Source organism: Oreochromis aureus, linkage group 11, assembly GCF_013358895.1.
Source record: "Oreochromis aureus strain Israel breed Guangdong linkage group 11, ZZ_aureus, whole genome shotgun sequence".
Classification (NCBI taxonomy): Eukaryota; Metazoa; Chordata; class Actinopteri; order Cichliformes; family Cichlidae; genus Oreochromis; species Oreochromis aureus.
In genome coordinates, this window is record NC_052952.1 from 26,936,047 (window position 1) to 26,957,817 (window position 21,771).

General features: G+C 39.4%; 2 protein-coding genes across 7 annotated transcripts; one reads left to right on the forward strand and one right to left on the reverse strand.

The window, feature by feature from the left end:
- Positions 1 to 133: 133 nt before the first annotated feature.
- rragca (Ras-related GTP binding Ca) lies at positions 134 to 15,956 on the reverse strand. Its single transcript, XM_031740636.2, has 7 exons — positions 15,190 to 15,956; positions 11,619 to 11,822; positions 10,538 to 10,737; positions 7,883 to 7,997; positions 6,608 to 6,750; positions 6,122 to 6,270; positions 134 to 2,040 (listed from the first exon to the last, which is right to left on the reverse strand). The coding sequence occupies exons 1-7, from the start codon at positions 15,370 to 15,372 to the stop codon at positions 1,886 to 1,888; spliced, it is 1,149 nt and encodes a 382-aa protein (XP_031596496.1). The 5' UTR covers positions 15,373 to 15,956; the 3' UTR covers positions 134 to 1,885.
- Positions 14,428 to 20,343, forward strand: LOC116320906 (c-Myc-binding protein). Of its 6 annotated transcripts, none has more exons than XM_031740637.2 (5): positions 14,428 to 14,585; positions 16,969 to 17,044; positions 18,631 to 18,679; positions 18,797 to 18,926; positions 19,871 to 20,343. In XM_031740637.2, exons 1-5 carry the CDS (start codon positions 14,559 to 14,561, stop codon positions 19,916 to 19,918), a joined length of 330 nt encoding a protein of 109 aa, XP_031596497.1. In that variant the 5' UTR covers positions 14,428 to 14,558; the 3' UTR covers positions 19,919 to 20,343. The 6 variants fall into 6 exon arrangements, with proteins under 6 accessions (XP_031596497.1, XP_031596498.1, XP_031596501.1 ...); XM_031740638.2 differs by having other exon boundaries at positions 14,431 to 14,585; positions 16,972 to 17,044; XM_031740641.2 differs by lacking the exon at positions 14,428 to 14,585 and adding an exon at positions 16,384 to 16,569 and having other exon boundaries at positions 16,972 to 17,044.
- The last annotated feature ends 1,428 nt before the right edge of the window (positions 20,344 to 21,771 follow it).

A 21,771-nucleotide genomic window follows, 5' to 3' on the forward strand; every position in this document is an offset into this window, starting at 1 on the left:
CCCGCAGCACCATCTTGTGTTTGTTTGCACTTTTGCATTAGATAGTGAAGAAAGGGTTGTCAAACAGAATGCAGACATTCATGCGGAGTTTCTCAAATATTTCTTAGTCAACTAACTAATAAAAGCACAAGAACACACTTTAAATTTTCATTTATTTCACACAGTATAGCATCACATTACATGAAATCAATCATCCACCACAGTTCTGATGTGCAACAATGAAGCGGCGACTTATTCTCAGGTGACTAATGAAACAACTTCTCGGGCCAGTTTCAAGGAGCACCAGAATTACCTGAATAACTTTGCTGAACAAAACCAAGCGCACCTTCAAAACTAGAACTCAGTTTTACTCAGGAAAGTTAGCTAGATAATGTGGTAATCCTGGTTCCTGAGTCAAAGTCCCGATATTTAGGTGCAACTGGTACGAGCTTTTACCTCTCAGTCCTGACAGAAGCAAACACAAACATACAGACGTGAACAGTGCATCATTTTAATGGCGATTATAATAAAATTTGGTCTTTTTCTCCTACTTTAGCAGTTTGATTTTCTTTGTTAATTCGATTTCCACTCTCCCCTTTTCAAAACAAGAAACAATGTTTTGGTTGAGAACAATGCAACTGAAAAAACACACTGATGTATGCATGCTTGGAGTAATGATTTGCTCTTGTGACTCCGCTCATCAGGACTAAACTAAATCAGGTTGCTACATGGGTTAATAATTTTTGGCGGGACTGTGACTGAGTGGAAAAGCATGCAAGCATGCTGACATGTCTGACAATCCTAAACTGTGAGTCCATCTGGTTTCTTGACCTGTTCATCAACCTTGCACCTCACTCATACTTAACAAATTTAATTAATTTTTTTTTCTTAAATTGTGGCGTAGTGTAACTGGCTCCGATTCATTCATGGTGGCAGTGCTTTTGCAATGTGTATGTCCAAATTTCCAGTAAACTCCTTTTTCTATTCATTATAAAGTCAATCAGAAGTTGTTCCTCAGTGGAGCACGAGCACAGAAGAGTTATTTTCACTGAATGAGAGGAGTTTAATCATGCTAAGCTGCTCTTAGCTAAAAGGACATATATACATTTTCTGTAAAGTTCCTTCACAATAACTCGCCTGGGATTTAATCAAAACCTTTCATTGACTGACACACACACACACACACACACACTTTAACTGGACAACACAATCCCTTTTTAGTCTGCTTATTTTCCCTTCACTAGTCAAACCAAAAAGCAAGTTTTGGGCAGCATTCAGGTAAGGTGAGGTGAATGGTGGTGAGAGAAAAAGCTTGCACTACAGTCAAGCTTTTATCTACATAAGGCCATCTCTGAACATGTTTGGGTTTGGACCAGCAGTTTGCGTCCATCGTCTTTTTCAGCACAGAAGTGGTCGGGGTGGGTTCATCACGAGACAGAAGCCTCCAAACTGACAGTTTGTCCATATGAAGAGGTTATAACAGAGGGTTTTATTCCCCCACATCACATTGTTCATACAGAGGAAACAGCAGCTAATTATCACAGCCTTTGACTGCTTTAAGAAATCCAAAGAAAGATCCTGAACCTTTTCCTGTTCAGGTGCAGTTTAGTCTCTCGGCTTCCTCAAAGCTAACACAGTGCTTTGCATTTACCTGATGCCTGAATTTCCCTTCAATCGTCCATCTTGGCCTGACCCCTCTGTGTTCCACTGCTGCTCCCACACTCTTTGCTTGAGGCATTTCTCAGTGCTTTAAGTGCTGGGAGCATGGGATAGTGACTGGTGCGCTGGTGAGCCCCAGTTTTGTAGTCTTTTCTCTACAGGCTCCCGAGCCCTTCCTAATCTTTCCTTTCCTCTTCCTTCTTGTTGCATCTTTTTGTTTTTTGTTTTTTAAATTTTGCATCAGCAGCTAGATGGTGTTGCGTGGTGTGCCATTGAGTGCAACAGCCTTGGAGCAGGGTGAGCCCATTGCCTGTAGACCAGCTGGACGCGGAGTGGAAACTCCTACCTCAAAGACTTCATGGATAGCCTTCCGGAAACAGTGGAAGTTGTAGTCTATTAGTCCTGGGAACGCGAAAAAACAAAACAACTATGTCATTAAACAATTGATAAGTCTGACAAACACACATACACAGAACTTGAAAGTTTGCTCACTTCCAATGAAATGAACGGTCACTAATTTTTAAATGGTAGTTATATTTTGACGAAGAGGGAGAGAATATTAACCAAAAATCCACACTCTCCACCACCATGGGCAAGACCAAAGACCTGTCAAAGGACATGAAAGGCAAGAACGTAGAGCTGCAAGGCTGGATACAAGACCATCAGCACGAAGCTTTGTGAGAACGTAACAGCTGTTGGTACAGTTTTTTGGAAATCGAATAAAATATAAAAATCACTGACTCGCCCTCCGTCTGGAGTTCTTTGCAGGATTGGGATGAGGATCAGCCCAGAACTACATAGGAGGAGCATGTTAATCATCTGAACATAGTTGGGACCACCAAGAACACCACTGGTAACACAGTATGCTGTAATAGATTCAAATCGTGCAGGACCAAAAATGTCCCCCTGCTCAAGAAGGCACATGAACAGGCCCATCTGAAGTTTATCAGTTGACATCTAAATGACTCAAAGAAGGTTTGGGAAAAAGTGTTGTGGTCAGATGACACCAAAATTTCACCTCTTTGGCATCGACTTGAACTGCAGTGTTTGGAAGAAGAGAAATGTTGAATATATCCAAAGAACACCATCCTCACAGTCAAGCTCGGAGGTGGAAATATTACGCTTTAGGGCAGTTTTTCTGTTTAGGGTACAGGTCAACTTCACCACACTGAGGGCCCAATGGACAGGGCGAGGTATCATGTTAGACAAGAACCTCCTTCCCTCAGCCAGAACACTGAAGACCGGTCGTGGATGGCTCTTCCAGCCTGACAATGACCCAAAACATTGTCAACAATGTAGTGGCTAAAGTCCATTAAAGTCATAAAGTAGCTGAGCCAGTCTCCAGACTACAATCCTGTAGAGGGAGCTGAAGCTTCGAGTTGCCAAACTGGGGTACTTGGTGGTTTTCTTCACCAAGTACCAAATCATGTTTTGCTTTGGGATTCAAACTTATTTTACTCAATGACATGCTTTTTTTCCTGGATTTATGGTTGATATTCTGACTCTCTCTATTAAAATGAAAATAGCATAAGAACAAGCAACTGGTTCATTCTTTGGTAAGTCAGCAAACTTACAAATTCAGCAGTCTGTTTACATATGTGTATGTTTGTCAATTCCATCTCGTTTCTTCAATCAATTTGAGATATGGGGTCATTTATATACGTTAAGCCATTTACTACCATTTGGAAATGAGTAGTAGTAACAGTGCTTCTGAAAGTCTACAAATCTATAGAATTGCCATATGCTGCTGCCAATTATAAAGATTACTCTGGAAGCAGCACGGTTTCAACGATTTCTGTATTTACAACTTTACAATTTGATATAGATCCTCTGCTAAGGGAACATTTTATATGTGGAACTTGTTGAGTAAATGTTACACTAACTCAAAACTCAGTGAAATATGCAGGTATTCCATTTGGTGATGCAGAAAATGTAAAAGTGTTTTTATATTTTATTCTGCTGTTGGGATTTTAACAATTAGCACACAGAACAAACAAAAAGAACACGTATATGATCAATAAATTGAATTTAACTTTTATTCCCATGTCTCCTTTGTTAGGCTATGGGACAGTAACCTTTTAATGTTTAAATGTATGATGTTTAAAATTTCAGCACTCTAATGTGCAGCCATCACATTAGAAATAAACAGCAGTATTGAGAGTGCTCTAAGAATTAAAATAATTAACTTGAATTGTTTATTTTAAGACTGCACTAAATCCCAAGATTAGTGATTTTCTGTTGCATTAATCTCATCTCGTTTGCTGCGGTATTGCATTTCAATGTTATATTTTTTATGTTCCTTATAAATTCTTATTAGCATTTTAATATCATCTGATAACATCTCTCATCAGAGTAGGTGACACTCACAGAACCTGAGACAGGCAGAGAAAGTCCACAACCATGATGTGACATCCTGAGGTTTTAGGCTTTGTCCAACCAGCTAATGCAAAGAAAGCCCAGCTATGTTAAAGGTAGAGATGGACCGATCCGATATTACGTATCGGTATCGGTCCGATACTGACCTAAATTACTGGATCGGATATCGGTGAAAAATAAAAAATGTAATCCGATCCATTAAATATCAAAAAAGCATCTCACAAAACTTGCAACACAGCGTAACTCGGCTCATAAGTAGCAGGTTGCAGCAGTATGCGTCATGTGATAGAGCGGCTGTGTGTATTTGTAGCCTCGCTACCAAACCAGCATTTCATCTCCGAGGAAGTTATCCCAGAGAGAAGTAAAGCAAGTGTGTAAGTTCATCTCTGAATGTTTGTAAAGCGTTCCCACGTTAAGCTTAACAACCGATATATGGAGCGACTGCCTCTCTCTCTCTCTCTCTCCCTCTCCTGCTGCTACTTCAATCATGAAACTGCTTAACGATCAGCTGATCGGCTTTTCTGTCGCAAGTCTGTCTCTCTTCTTTGTTTTTGGCCCACTTTGCACCAGAAAGAGGAAACCAGCGGCTGAACAACAGCAGCACATTTAAGCTTGATAAGCTGTTGTTAGAATTTATTTAATATTACTTTCTACACCAGGATCCTTTTCTACGTAGCTGACGGCTGGTAACTGTGCAGGGGCGGATCTAGCAAAGTTTAGCCAGGGGCCGATAGGGGCATGAACAGGGAAAAGGGGCACAAAGACATACTTTTCTTTCTTATTCTCATTTAAAATGTCTAGCTTTTAATAAATAATTATCTGAATCTTACACCCAAAGTTTTAATCTGATGTAAAATGTATAGAAGTCCATTACTATATATAGTAACTCTTAAGTCTATATACCCTAGTAAGCTATAGTACTTTTTCCTTTGGGAAGGTACCATCTGTGAATTCTGCAATTCTGTTGAAGAAAGATGTTGAATCTATTTAATTATTCTTGAAAAATAATTTGTTTCTGTGCATTTTTTTTCCACCCTGCATCAAATTAAAGTTGATTACATCGATTAAGCATCATGAGGTGGAGGGTGGGTGGTTCCCTATTTTATTTTTTTTTTTTTGCTGGGAGTTTGCAACCCTATTAGTTAGTTTGCTTAATATTTCTGCTAAGTACTCTTTAAAATACCAGAATAGGGAGGATGGAGTAGGTTTAAGTTAGGTTTTAAGTTAGGTAAGGTTTATTAGATTGATCAGTATTGCTGAACTATGAAATATTTTGGGTGCAGTGTATTTTTTTTTACACACAGGTATAACAGAATAGCTTTAGTGTTGTTGTTTATTTAAACTTGAGTATGAACTTATACAAAATGCAGCAAGATATTAAAAAAAATAGTTTTATTGATTAAAAAACACACAATATCGGATTCATATCGGTATCGGCAGATATCCAAATTTATGATATCGGTATCGGACATAAAAAAGTGGTATCGTGCCATCTCTAGTTGAAGGTCCTTCATAGTATACCCCATAGCTTGTCTGAATACGCAAACTGATCCAGGGCTAACATGCTACAAACTTACAAATTGTTATTTTTTTCCTTTAGCACAACAGCTCCAGCTACAAGCTTGTGATGGGACAAACTTTTAATTTCACTTTAGAATTCATCGACTGTGCTGAATTCTAAAAGAAACACGCAATTAAGTATCAAAAATAATCCCACTCTCCATAATATGGGGAAACAAACTGCAGATGGGCTCAGACAATCACAAGCCACAAATATATTCACCCAAACTGCCATCAAGTATGTTGCTATTTAAATTAATTGTAAGTGGTTGATCTCCTGTTTTTGGAGCTTGAAAGTCAATTACTGCTTCCTTTTATCACTCCCAACTTTTGTTTATTTTTGCTGTCTTTCTGTGTAATGTACTTCAGTGCATGATAACAACCAGGTTTACAAATTTCACTCCATCTGTACACATGCAGACACACACTATTACTGCACTGATAAACAAAGTGAAAGAAAACATGAAGACATTTGACACAAGCCAAAACCATTAACCAAATTAAGCCGAGTGAGCAGCAGAGGATCACAGGTCATCTGACAGCTTACCTTTGCGCTCGAAGCTCTCTTCTCGCAGGATGCAGACAAGGGCCAGGAACTTGGTGACCTCTTTCAGGTACAGCACAGTGGTGTTGTTGAGCTTGATGATGGCCATGGACTCCTTGTCATAAGCACTGCCGCTGCCATCCTCCTTCAGACTAGTGAAACACAACAAAACACTGTAACATTCAAAGAGGAAACAGGAAATAAACTGCAGCCTGTCTATGAGGTTATTAATTGTGCATAAATTAAGTTATGCTTCAATGAAAGCACCCTCAGACAGCACGTGGGTGAACTCCGTCTCTTAAAGGCTTAAAAGATTTCAAAAGATTCAAGCAAATATGACGGTAGTTATTATTATGCAAATGAATACAAAAAGTTAATATAAAATTAACTTTATAGACACCACTGACCAAAATTATGTTTATCAAATCATGGAGCACTCATTACTCAACTCTGACCTCTTTTGGTGCATCACTAAAGCACAAAACTCACCCATAGATGCAGGAGACATCGATAACCACATCAATCATATCACAGCACAGTTCATAGGACTGCATGTCCACAGGAGAGCTGTCTGTGGCGATGTAGATCTTACTGACCACGTCAAACAGAAAGGCCTTCTCTATCCCTGAATTCTGTCACCAACAAGAAGACAGACAAACAAAGGACAGACAGAAGAAAGAGGCAATCAAAAAGTGTTATATGGTAAAGAAACAGGAAGCTACTTCCTGTTACAATTAATGTCTGGTAGCAGAGCCCTTACTGAGAGAATAAACTAACTTACAGTTTATTTTACAAGGGCTGCAAAACAAAACAAAACAAAACAAAACAAAAAAATCTGATATTTGATTTGTGAATGATCAGGTTGTAAAATACAAAAGTTTTTTTTTTTGTTTTTTTTTTTAAATGGTCTAAAAGCCTGAAATAGCAAAATAATATAAAACATAGAAAATGAGCTAACTCTGAAACTTCATGAGAATGAATGTTTTTAAAAAAATCAAAATGAATGGGAAATGAGCAAGTTGTGGCTTTTTTTTCATCACTTTATCGTGTATTATAACATATATACACAATCAGATCCCACAGTAACTCAGGTATGAAGACAATGTGTCATAAGAGCAAGCTAAAGTCAAAGCTTTATACTTAAAGCTTTACATGTGAAGATAACTGTCAACTTATAACACAACAAGCTTAAACTGATGCAGTCTAATACAACTGTAAAATAAATTTATTTTTTAAAAAGGGATAAAGTTATTAAAGCTGTTTTGAAGATGCTGCTGATTTAAATTTACAATAACTTTGGAGCATTTTGTTTTTGTTTACATGTTTTTCGTATAACTAAACAGATAAGTACCTGTTAGTTACCCAAACCTCATCCAAAATAAACTTGGCAAACTAAATATGAACTTGTTTACTGAATGGACTGCCTTGATAGAGTAAATCTTACCAAACCAGTACATTTAAGGAAGAAACAGTTGTTCTCCACTCAAAGTTAGGGTTAGGGGTTTATCTCATACCCTGAGATAAATCAGTTAAAAGTTACAGAGCGACTACTACTAGCACTGTGGGACGAAGTAGCATTACAACTGAGGATCTCAAATATCTTCAGAAAAGGCTGTAAGGACAGTGGAGGAACTGCCAAAACTAATGTGGCTTCCGTGCTGGCAATGACTCACGCCATGAATGCTGTCACGCATAAATCACTCCATCAGTGACAAAGTTGCAAGAGAATTCTTATGCATAAAGGGTTTGTTTTTGTGTGCTTACAGAAATGAAGATATTTAGGAGGTTCTCCAAGGTGGGGAGCTGTGGGATGAGCTTCTGCACCACTTTGCTGAAGGCTTCAAAGATTGAGTGGTCATAAATACTCGTCAAGTAAAAGCTGAATGATGAAGAAAAAAGGAAGCATATAAGCTGTTACAAGTAGGAAATACTTCTCACTTCCTCAAAATGCATATGAAACCAGGTAAAAATACATAGAGTCACGAGATCACATGACAAACAGTTGCAGAATTGTAGAAAAGAGATCTGAATCAAAGCATTAAAGCCTGATTCAGACAAAAGCACAAGGATAAAAACTTAATGCTAACTTGGCAAAAAAAATCCAACAAATAAAAAAAAACAACACAGTCTTCATAGGACTGCTGAAAACTAGCCACACATGACTTATAGACATTGGTTAGTGAGATGTATAAATAAAAGGTTTGTGTCTGAGAAAACAGTGGTGTGAGCCAAATGGAAGTGTCTGCATACACTTGGCAGGAGCTCAACTTCACCATGTATTACGATGAAGAAAGCACCAGAGGCAGAAGGCAGGGATCCACTATATATCCAGGACCGCTCAGGCTGTCTAACCAGAATAAACAACAATCTCACTCCACATAAAACACCCCACAGTGTGCCAACACAGTCCTAAAAATCAACAGTAAAGCTGCTGCAGAGCTGCCCAGGCTCAACCCCGACAGTCTGTTTAATGTGCTACACAACACATTTAGGCTTCCTATACAGTGTGTCGGAGCAAAGGCTGCAATTAACATTAACTCCTCTTATTAGAGCTGCAACATAAATTTCAGCATCTAGTAATTCTGGACTAGTTTGACGCTAGAAAATATCACAAAAATGAATCATGTGTGGTAGCCATTAGAAACAATGCATGTCTAAGACACTTTGGCCTTGACTTTACTTTTCAAATTAAGAAGTTGCGCTACATTTTTATACTGTCTGACAAAATGTCTATTCACCTCCACAGATCTATGACCAAAGTAAACCCTTTCCTGACAAGTTTAGTCTTAAAGACTACTTTCAAATCTTAATTAATACAACATAATGTTCACTTTGTAAATGATGGTCCCCATTAGAATCAAAAATAGAAGTACTTAAAGTATCAAATGTCCATGTCTGTTTAGTTACTTTTACCTCCTCTTGTTTCAAAACAGTAGAATGGGTATAGCCAAAACAAGTAACTTGAGGCTTCACAAGATGAATTTACTATGATGGTGAATTTTTGACACCAATCACACATCAAAACAAACCAAATAAAGAATTTAAAAAAACTGAAGCCATGACATCCATTGTGCGAAATGGCAACGTATTAATTGCATTCAATGACAAAATTTAAGATAATTTCTTTAATCTAAAGACCACTAAATGAACATATTTAGGAAGCCATCATTTATCCTCACATGTCCTCAGGCTACATAAAAGTTAAAACTGTTAGCATTTATGCCAGAAAACAACAAACCATGGTGTGCTCTGTGCACACAAAGATGAACCAAACAGCAGATGTGTACTTTGGCTTTCTTTCTGCATCTTAAGTTTTTCTGCCCTTTGGAGCCTTAATCACAACAGCTCTGATAGCTGTAGCAGAGGCCACTGTTGCTTCATTAAGAGGTCAAAGAGGAATCTCACAGGAACACTAAAACTATGCAGACAATGTTGAAGACACAGACTACTGGATATGTAAAGAAGGAAACAGAAGCTACTTTTAGGCCTTATTATTAGCATCCACACCAATTAGCAAATGACATTAATAAAAACAACCATCCCAATGGCTTTTCTACTGCAATTATTGAAAAAAGGAAAAACAAACAAAAAGCCCCTCTGATTGAAGCAGTCACTCCATCCATCCATCCATCCTCATCCGCTTTATCCGAGATCGGGTCGCGGGGGCAGCAGCCTAAGCAGAGAAGCCCAGACCTCCCTCTCCCCAGCCACCTCCTCCAGCTCATCCGGGGGAACACCAAGGCGTTCCCAGGCCAGCCGAGAGATATAATCTCTCCGGCGCGTCCTGGGTCTGCCCCGGGGCCTCCTCCCGGTGGGACATGCCTGGAACACCTCACCCAGGAGGCGCCCAGGGGGCATCCTTGTCAGATGCCCGAACCACCTCAACTGGCTCCTTTCGATGTGGAGGAGCAGCGGCTCTACTCTGAGCCCCTCCCGGATGGCCGAACTTCTCACCCTATCTCTAAGGGAGAGGCCAGCCACCCTTCGGAGGAAACTCATTTCTGCCGCTTGTATCCGCGATCTCGTTCTTTCGGTCACTACCCACAGCTCGTGGCCATAGGTGAGGGTCGGGACGTAGCAGTCACTAATTTTTAAAAAGTTTACACGAGTAAACTTGTGTTTACTCGTGTCTGTTTATCCAATCAAACAAGTGAAGCAAACTTGATTACGTAGAGACTACGCTTTGTCTGAGAGATTTGGGGTAAGCGATTAACTGCTGTACCAACTTGTACCAAGGACCATTTAAGCTGTGGCCTGTTTACTTGATTAGTGAAATCTGTTAGAGTTATTGTATTGTGCTATCGAGTGTGTGAAACTTTGTTTGCTGTAAATCAAATATAAAACAGGATGGATGCCCCCCCCCCCCCTCCCTTCTTCTGGCTTTTACAGATGATTAAAATAATCACAAGTTAATCGTACCTGAGATGCAGCTTCTCTAAACTGGCATCTACCAGATCATCATTGGCTCTCTGATGGATGTCTCTTTGGGTTTCGATCTTGTGATCATCTGACAAGCCGTCAACTTTGTGGATAAACACCTCGAAGTTTATCTCTGGATTGACCCTGTAGGCCCGCGACACAGTGAGATGAAGCCTACTCAGAGCCTCCACATAATCATCCTATAACAAAGAAGATGACACAAAAACAGACACGTTCACAAAGTGAATCTAAAATTAGATTTAAAGCATTTTCCTATAATCTTCTGTTCTGGACACAAAACCAGAAACAACATGTAGCATAGAATATTTAACAATTTTAATACTACCATGCTGCTTTATTGTTACAGAACACTACATCCATAATCTGCTCTTTTTTAAACCTTAAAAACATTATGAGAAAATATTTTAATGTAGCGTATAGAGTGTATATAATATCCAACAACGTCCTTCAAAAAATTAATTAATTAATTCAAAATAAAAAATAGTTATCACAGTGACATAAACAGGAAAATCAAGATGCGCTTCCTCTTAAAGAAGTGAGAATGACAGTCTTGTGAGCTAAGCCCAACATAATTATTAGCTGTCACTCCAGATAACATGGAGGAGTACATTCTCATCAGTTTAAAGTGAGGTTTGAGGAAATGCACCTCTGCCTCGCCTCCCAAAACAGCAAAAGGAAAACAGCTCTCCTCTCATATCACTGTGTGACCAACTGCTGAAGCAAATTGAATCTGATGCACCTTGAGCACAAATAAAGCCATGCAATCAGATGAGCTGTGGCTTATATCGCAGCTGAGATTACTTCTTGAAAGCACTCAGAGTCATGTGGACAGCGCAGGCATAAAAGCCGTGGCATGTAATTGTCTTTTATTCAAGCCACTCTGGCTGTTCATCACCCAGCTCATTCTTCAGTGCTGAAATGGGTGTATACTTGGATGCCTGTTTTCTTCTTCTGTACAGTTTCATCTTAATAAAAATGTAAGTGGTCGTGATTCTGAAAGTGGTCTGATTTTGCACTTCTACACATTATCTTATCAAACAATTCTTCCTCTTTATTTCACCTGAGCATCAATAACAAATATCAAAGCCCCGGTTCCTCTGAAGATCATCTCGTAGTCGAAGGTGGGGTCAAAGAAGTCGACCTGGCCGGGGAAGTCCCAGATCTGGAAGTTGACAAAAGAGCTACTGGAGATGTCGTCCTTGTAGATCTTGTTGGTGCTCTCCAGAAACAAGGTCTCATTGGGAGACATTTTGTGAAATACCACCTGAAATGAAAATTGATGCCATGTTTCAGTTGAATAAATGCAAACAGAGTCTAAAGTGAGGAACCGGATTTACATTAATTAAATTTAGTGGAGAAAACTGGTATATGATGACACTCAGCAAACAGTGGGATTATGAGAAATTACACTTTTGTAAGAGGGTCACTGAAACTTTAATATAGCAGTGACCACAAATCTGTGGTAATTCTGACACTAGCTGCTGGGAAAAAATGCAAAGACGTCTGTCTGTTCTTGTTACTTCATCTTTATTTATTGGAAATACTGGGGACAGAGGACACTGCACTAATCACTGTAGTCACTAGACAAACATGCACTTCTTCAAATTTTCAATACTGCAATCAATTCTTAACTGCCACCGACATAACAAGTATGTTTTTCTTAAATCAAGTGTGTTGGATATCAATTTAGTTTTATCAATTTATTACAATTCTTTATTTCTAAAGTCTAGTTTTTATTTTTATATTAAATAAATACTTCAATAAAAACTGGGGAGCTAAGAAATTTGGAAGGGGCTCACATATGAGCTGGTACTCCTCCACACTAAAAGAAGGGACTTTGGTGATTTGAGAATCTGACTAAGATGCCTTGTTGGAACCTCCTAGATGAGTAATTTCAGGTGTGTCCTACCAAAGGGAGACCCTGGGCAGATTCATAGAGATTTGACATGTTTAAACTGAGATGTTTGTCCTCACGGAAGAGTTTGAGGAGGTGGCCATAAAGAAGGGGTCTAACAGATGTGTAAATAATTTTTTTTCAGTATAATAACCTTGTTAACTTTTGTTGCAGGTGTGAATTTAAACAGACTGGAAGTCATCCAACAACGTTTTAAGTCTGATGACCGTACATTTGTATGTGTGAAGACACGTGTAAGGTTTTCTTCACTTGTGGTTTACAAGTGGCTGTTGCATAATCCCATTATTAAAATATTGCAGTCATGTGAAAGATTATCACAACATTGCTGTAATTTGCCTTATAGTGTTACTCTAGCATAAAGATATCATCCAGACATCACATGTAGAACAAGAGGGAAAAGGGCAAAACACTGCAGACTCAGATCCATTGCAACACGTCATTCTCGTCAGCATTTTTCAGCTTTCAGTAAAGCTGCTGCTGTACATTGAACTGAAGTTAACAATTAATGAGAGGAAGGCCTAACAAATACTGTAAAGGGTAGAAAACGAGATATAGTGGACGTGTGATGTGGTAGGAGTATTTGCTCCCCTGCTGGCATTTTAAATCAATGTGTCGCCCACTGAGGTCACCGGCCGATGAACCAGCAAAAAAATCCAAATCACATGTTTCTCGGGCCCATTTGGCAGCTTACATCAAAATGTTAATCTTCGACTTGAGGGTGTATGGATTATAGCAAACAGAGTGCGAGTGCACATATATGCACTGGCACAGAAGTGTGATTCTTCACAAGAAAGTTTCTCCATGCACTTTCTGTAGGTTAGGTTTGCGGCACGTCAAGCTATATTCAGCCTTTTCCTACTTCCTCCTTGGATTTGAACATAAATAATAAAATATCATAGAAGGCACAACTACAGCTAATCTATTATTAAACAACAGTGTAACAACAGTGAAAGTGGCACGCCAAGAAACATTCTGAGCGGCCTATAGACGAAAAATGAAATAAAGATAAGAAAGAAAAAAAAACTAGAAAAAGTGGAACCAACCTTGAGGGTTTGCTGCATGACAGGTGGTTGTGGTCATTTGATTATTTACAGTTACAATTCTATACTTTGGGGAATTAACAAAATTAACTGAGACTCAGTTTCTGGACTTTAAGGAATCTTATCATTCCACCTTATACTGTGCCTATTTTTAATTATGTTGTAGTTAACTGGATTACTAATAATGAACTTTTTTTTTTTTTTTTTTTATTCTTTACATATATTAACTTTTTTAAAAACTTCTTTCTCGTTTTGTTTTAAGGAAACAAGCCTTTTTTTCCAGCTCTTTCGACACCACAAAATGGATTTGCTACCTTGGATAAACATCAGCCCTCCTATGAGGGATCACCATAGCAAGTCATCTGCCTCCGCCTGAGCCTATCCCTAGCACCAACCCACAATATCCACAAGTCCCCTCTCTGATATCCACACTCCTGCTTTTCCTTCTCTCTCACTGCCTCCGAACGTGCCTTCCCCCTTTGCCAACAACTGCAAAGTTTCCACAGGCGTTGGTGGCTTGTTGCCTCCGCCATAACTTGTAATGTCAACTTTTTTTTGGCTCCAGGCTTACAGCAGTGGCCAAAGCTGACAGAGGTTTTGCCTTCATATTAAATGTCATCTACACTCATACAGGGTTTTACTTTGTGGGGTGAGGGTGGCGTTTCTCTGCATTTAGCTAGGGCAAAAAGTCTGTGTTAATCATCATCCATAGATTTAACTATCTTTGGCCATTTTTTAAAAAAAAAAAATCAAAAAAGCATTTCAAACTTAAGCAAATTAAACAACATTTTTTTTAAAACATTTTATAAACAGTCATGAATATGCTTTAATGGAAGGCCAAAACTGCTTATGAAATGAATGATTAGGAATTCAGGTGAAAACACAGGTGTCACTGGTCATAGCAATCTCAGAGCAGCTACTGAGGTCATCTCCTAACAAGGAGCTGTGTCACTATACGGCGGGCTTAATTTCCTGGAGCAAACAAACTGGAGTCCTGGCTGCTCCTGATTTTTTTGGGAGTGTGGGAGCGTCTGAATAGTCCATCATGCACAGGGGCAGTTACTGGAGGGGGGTAAGTAGCGGCCGAACAAAATTTTTTCTCCTTCTTTCTTAATTAGATAAAATGGGTACAACTCAGGTAAAGAGGCCTTGCACGTGCTGCACTGATTTAAAAAGTGCTATGGCTTGCAGACTGAAAGGTGTGGTCGCTCTGATGTCATGTGAAAGGCACACTCCAAATCTATACCGCACAGCTGGGTGGGACTGACATAGATTTTTCTTTTTTTTTTTTTTTCCCCCCTTTTGCATGTGGGACAAGTTGTTAACCAAACAGTCACATGCTGCATGTACACACGCACCATTAAAGATGCACCGAGCGCCTCTGTTCAGCTGATTAATAATTCACTCCTGCGGACACACCGGCGTTAGTTCACACTGATAACCAAGTGACCATTAGCTTTCTACAATTTTTTTTTTATTATGACTATGATTGTTATTATTATTTCTTCCATTTTTACGTAGCTGAGCACGCTGTCAGCTGACTGATAACCGTCATCGCTCGCGACATGCTAACCCAACTCGGTAGCTATTTTGGCTAACGTCCCGTTTATACTCGCGTGAGGCTGAGGCAGGCGGTGCTCGCCTCGGAAGGCTAACAGTTTAACATCTCTGCCTACCTTCTGTATCGACGATTTGCCGCTTCTCCTCAGGCCCATAAGCAGGATCCTGGGTTTGCTGTCGGACGGTGCCGGGCTGTCCTCGATGTCGGCCTCTTCTTCACCATAACCGAAATCTTTGGGAAACGAGTCCGCAACCCCGTAGCTGTCAGACAGCTGTTCCACCTCGTACTGAATCGACATTTTGTCCTAAGCACGGTCGCTTCCCCCCTTATTCCCCCCGTTTACTTTATCGGTTAGTTGTTTGTTTGTAGCGGGCCGTTGGTAGGCACCATGAAGTAACGTCACCCGATGGAGATAGTTTGTCAATAACGCCTGAGCTACTTGGAAACGCAGAGCGTGATCCCACACATTTCCTTAGGATTTCCTCTCGCCCTGAAAAAAACTCACCATTTAGTCCCGCCCTTTGATTCTGATTCGCTGCTTGGTTTACAATTCGACAGGTGATTGGCCGAGCAGCCTGCCACTTTAATGAGGTTCGCGGCTGTCACCTGACTAGTACTCGGACTTGTTTTGTGAACTGTCGCTCGAATGAGGAGATAATAAAACCTTTTATTTTTTTTAAATGAGCTATTCAAAACCACCTAGAGTATTTTTTTTTTTGTGGACTAACACAATAGTCACAAATTATCTTGGGTTGAAAGGGAACATATAATGAAGACGAACCAAACAGAAAGTGAGCGGTTATGGTGTTATGCTGTGTTGTTACCAGCAGATGGAAGCAGGCGCCCGCTACAGTGAAGCAAAGGCTTTCAGGAGCCTTCTGAAATGTAGGAATTATTTCCTTCCACAATTGCAGAACAGTTTAAATAATCCATGTTGTGTAAATAAATCTATTGTTGTGTAAATTATATTGCCTATGCTATGCGGCATAGCATACGGCAACTACAATAACTCTTAAAAAGTGTACCTAGTGTATCTGTATAAAAATTGCCTGAGCTGGACACGTCTAATTTTTTGATGGTTTATTATTTATTATTATTATTCTTAAACACATAATAATATTGTTTTGTTGTTGTTTTGTTTACCAGTTTTGACGCATTATTTGCCCTCCAATCGTAGACTGGCCCAATTTTAAGTGCTTTGTAAAAGAGGAAAAACAACAGAAATGGAGATATGTAAGAATTTATCACTGGTTTCATGACGAGGAACCTTTGCACGTTCTTATATTTCCGAGGAACTCCTGAATGCAGCTTTGACTCTGTGGAGCAGTTGGTTGAGCGAAGAAGATAAACGAAAGTAAACTTTTACCGACCCGGCCGGCGGTGTACCTTATTCTCAAAGTTAGGTGCTCCCATTTTAAGCGGAACGCTAAATATAGGAGCTGTCTACACGAAAAAGGGCAGCTTTCTAACCGACATTACTATGGCACATTATAAAGTAAGTGCGTGTGCTTCCATTCTATTCATTTTACTCTGCTGTTTTTAAGAACCCGCTTCATGTCCTGTGCTTCAAGCTAGCTAAGCTAATGTTAGCAGGGAGGGAGGCTCATCAGGAGGTCGCCATCGCACCTGTGACGGCTCGTATTTGGGATTTCTCGGTGATGGTGGTCTGCAAATGTTTGTGGGTAAACAGTTTGGAGAACGTAAATAAACTAGCTACGGCTACAAATACTACTTTCTTTATTACACCTTGAAAGTGCAGGGCATCAAATAGGATGAAATTACAAATAGTGAGGACACTCTTAATCATATTGGGCCACTCACACGGCAAGATGTGACAGCTTAAAGGTACTTTATGATTAGCTGGTAATAACATGTCTTATTTTTCTTCCTCCAGCAGGGTCCAGACCCCAAGAGGGAACAGTTTAGGAGATACTTGGAGAAAGCCGGTGTTGTTGACAGTCTAACTAGTGGTATGGTGCATTTTTTTTCTGTTAAAAGTCCTTATACTAGCCTTGGGAGCTATTCGCAAAGTATTACAGAGTACAACTGAAAGCTAGACCCTCTTCTGACAGCGCTGCAAATTGTTATCTGACACCAAGCAGCCTTGAGGGAAAATCATAACATCGAAAATCTTTTCACCAGTGTCGGGCTTTTTAGTAAACACACCTTAACAACATGGTTTGATAGCTTGTATTCTAGAGAATGTAAGATATCAAACATAAATTTTTTGTAGGATTTTCCACCTATTACGAATTTTTGACTTGTTTTTCACTGTAAGAAATGGTGCAGAACTTCTCAAATTCATTAGATTATGATTTGAGTTAACGTAAATGCACAGTACAAGGACTTTGCTTGAGTAAACAGTCCAAATTTGCCATTTAACTCACGAATTGTGTTATCAGAGATCAAGTAAACAGAACTAAGAGTCCATCCAAGTATTTACTGACTAGGGATGGGTATTGATAAGATTTTCACGATTCCGATTCCATTTTCGATTCTGTTTAATGATTCGATTCTCTGATCGATTCTTTTTAAAAAAGGAGAACACTAAGGTCGATTAGCTTAGAACTTTGTTTTATATCTTCTCTTTGAACAAGATAGAAATTTAGGAGTAACATGGCCTTACAAACCCAACAGTGAGCTCTTAAGAGATCCACAGCCTATGGCTCTTCAATGGGGTGTCACGGGGTCCCCAGTAAAAAAAATTGTAAATGTAAAATAATAAAATAAATATTCTTCTGTAGCAATAACAAAGTATAACATAAATTATTCTGTAGCAATTACACAAGAATATCCAGTAATGTCCCTGCCTACAAACACATTCACTTACCGAAAATCGGGGGCATCTGCTGTGGCAAATGGGTGCAAGCCTTTGACCACAAACTTAGTCACTGCTCGGTGACATTCGTCTATCCTGGCCTGAAAGGAGACGCTACCGGTAGGCTGCAGCGAGAACTGCCAGCATCTGAGCCAGCCAGACTCTGTCTCTCTCATCATGGTCACCTAAATGCAGTGCACAGTAATGGCAGGTTTTGTAATAAGGCAGATCGCGCTAACGTAATATGCACTGTTAGTTGATTATTTACCTGCCGTATTAACGGGAGAGGACGTGCAAACGTTACCGCTGCTGCTGGGTTGAGATTCACGAGTCCGGAGCGGAATTAAAAACACGACATTCATTTAAGGTTATCGCCTGTTTTGTGAGCAAATGCTTTTGCATATTCGTATGTTTCCTACCTTAAATGAAATATCTACTTTGCAAGTATTGCAAGTTGCCCTGTTGTTATCCGTTCTCGTAAAGTATAACCAAACTTTTGAGCGTTTCCTGCCAGGTAAATGACGCTCCGCAACGTGGTGACATCATTCGGGGTGACTGGAATCGATAAGGGAATCGTTTGCAAAAATGGCAAACAATTCCAAGGAATTGAAACAGTGGGAACCGGTTCTCAACAAGAACCGGGTTTCGATACCCATCCCTATTACTGACAGTCAGTGATAAGTAGAAAGTTTGTTAACTCTTTTTTTTTTTTTTTCCCCTCCCCCTCCTGGTCTTCAGTTCTAGTGTCGCTATATGAACAACAAGAAAAGCCCAACAACGCTTTGGAGTATCCTTCTAATGGCACAAGCTGAATCTGTTGAAACATTATGAGCCTGCAACATTATGATCTGTGTGTTGAGGTGAACCTTCAGCTGTAGATTCTTTAACTGGCTCCTTCTCCCAGATTTGTCAAGCAGCACCTCGGTGCTGTTGGCCAGACTTCAGAAGATGCTGAGGCTCTGCAGCAGGAGGTGATTGATCTCAGGCAAAGGTGTGCACGCTTGGCAGGAGAAAATAAAGAGCTTAAAGCAAAGGTAAGCCTCCAGTGGTTTGTACAAAGAAGACTTTTTTTTTTTTTTTTTTTAAACCTTTTTTAGATTTTAAGATTTTTGAAGCACAATCATTATACTTAGACACAGAATGCAAAAAGACATGGTGTCCCACAGCTGGCGAGAATAAATGCCAAGATACCACAAGTTGAAATAAAAAGCAAAAAAATGTTGTGCATTGATTTCACATCAATACAAAATTTAATACAACACGAAAATGGACCCTTTAGTCTGCAATTATTCTAAAGTTCAGACTACAAACTTTAACATGCACAAAAGTAGCGCAACATATCCAACATACCTTGAAATGAGACAAAGAGAGACAAAATGACCCCATGACCTTGGAGCAGTGTGGTCAATTGAAGCATTAACAAATTTTAACCAGTGTTACAAATGTAAACGAGTGATACTTTCCTGAAAACATGCAGTTGATCCCTCCCAGTTTGTTGTTTGTTTTCAATATTTTACTTCATATTTGTGAAACTGTTTTGCTGGAAAAATTTGGATCATGTATAATTTTTCAATTTAATCTTTTCCATACATTCTTTCCTATACCAATCACATAATCTCCTGAAGTGCAATGAAAAGGAATTGGCTCAAAAACTCCTTGTGACTGTCTGGTAATTTTGTTATGTTGTAGTGCATAGTGTGTCCAGACCAGTAAGGAAAAAAGAAGCAAACCTCAATCATGTACCACGTCCTACTTTTGTCGTGGTACAGCTCTATTCCAAGGCTTCTGGTATGAGTGTTGTACCGCTTCTCGTGGGCCAGTGTGTTGTCTGCCATGATGCTTTTTGATACCTGTCTGTAACAGTGTGTATTTATTTATTTTTTTTATCTGACAGTCTGCATGGACACAAGGAGCTCCTGAAAGGCTTGTAAACTCGACTAACATAGATGTTTGGGTTTTTTCTTCTCTGTCTCTCTAGCTCCAGCGTTATGAATCTGTACCTGAAGATGGAGGCACAGCTAACTAGACCCCAACAGCATTTTGTTTCTATGTTGCTATCACTTTAAAAATTGAAGGCGAGACAACACTGTTAGGTGAAAACTAAACATTTTTATGTTGCTGTTTTGTCTTTTGTAAATCTCAGTTTCTGCTTTACTACTTTTGATTTAACTTATTTTGTACATGAATGTATATAAGTGTTGGGTTGTTGGTTTTTTTTTTTTTTTTTTTTTTTGGTTTATTTAGTCTTTAGTATAGCTTTATAGTAGAAACTGACTTTCAGCATGACGAGTGGGTTAGTAATAGATGGCAGTCATTATGCTGCTTGTTTTACTTTCCTGTCTTGTTAAGAGGACACACAGCTCAATGTATGTATGTGTGTTATTTACAAAAATCTGGTGTAGGTGCACAAAAATATATCACATCTAAAATAAAACATGGCCTTGTAATCACTGTTTTTTGTTTGTTTGTTTGTTTGTTTTTTGGTGTGTGTTTTTTTGTTTTGTTTGTTTTTCCAATTTTAATCAATTTATTAACAGCAAACTATCAGTGAGTTCTGTAATGCAACAGAGTTACTGTGGTCATTTACAGCTTTTTAGGATCATTAACACACATACTCAATCACCCACTGAAAGAAACCGGATATAAAACACATTAAAAAACAAACACCAAGCACAAAGACCTTGGGGACCAGAGGGCATTAGGCTTTCTTCCACACTTAAACTTATTTCTCCAAGTGCATACAAAAACCAAAACTATGAAACAGGTGAGAAAACTGACAGTATTGTTTTTGCTCAGATAAGTGCTTATAGTAATGTGTCATTTGAGATTTTTTGTGGAAATGCGCACATTAAACGACTGGTAGAGGAGGGTTTAAATGAATAAAACAGCCAAAGCACCGTTGTCACAGCTCACCTATGTCTGCCCAGTGCAGACGTCTAAATTTACTAAATAAATCAAAAAAACAAAATAAACCCTGGTGTAAAGTTTCTCAATGTAAAAGAAGCACATTTATAGGCTGGACCGCTGTGTCCTGTAATGACGTTTAGATTTGCAGGTCAGAGATACGTTTGTTGCTTCTGTTACCACTAATGTTTCGTAGTTGGAGGAAGCTGTATCCTGAGCTGGAGTCATCCGGTGACAGTGAGGTGGATGGCTTTGGTTTTGGGTAACTGATGTTAACCACTTTTTGATGCAGGGAAGTCCTCTGCTTTCATTTGGCACTTCATATTTATCTGTGTCAATGCTCTTAACTTTTAGCAATGTGGCGTATTTAATAACCCATGTTAGAACCCTGCATAGCCTCCTCAACTCACCTGCAGACAATGTGGGAATGAGGCGGGAAAAAAGCCTGGGCTTGTAAGGGATGATCACAAAAGTCCTTTGCCTCCTGCTTATTGTTAGTCATGTTGGAGTTGTACTCTTAGAAGCCTTTGCTGAATTACAGTGAACGTAACAGTCTACAGGACTGGGACTAGCATCCCTCTCACACTTGAAGTGTGCATTTGACTTTATACTCATCAGATTCAGTCCTGTTGTCTCCCCGTATCAGGAGATCACAGTGATGCATTACACAAACACCATAAAGACTTTTTTCTTTTTCTGTTGGTGTGGAAAGATAACAGTCTACAACACTGGGACTACCATCCCGTTAACACTTGAAGTGTGGATTTAGCTGATAACAATAAAGGAGGTACTTGCATGTCATGAAGACTGGTTCAACAACAGAGCCACTGATTATATGAGGCACATAGATAGCAGCAGGGAGGCCCTCTGAGCTTTCACAAGCTTTTTCTGATGAAGCAATTTTGTTTCCTGCTCAAGATTCTTTCTCAATTTTATAAGATTCACAGTGGCCAACTGCAGTTCCCTCAGCAGCAA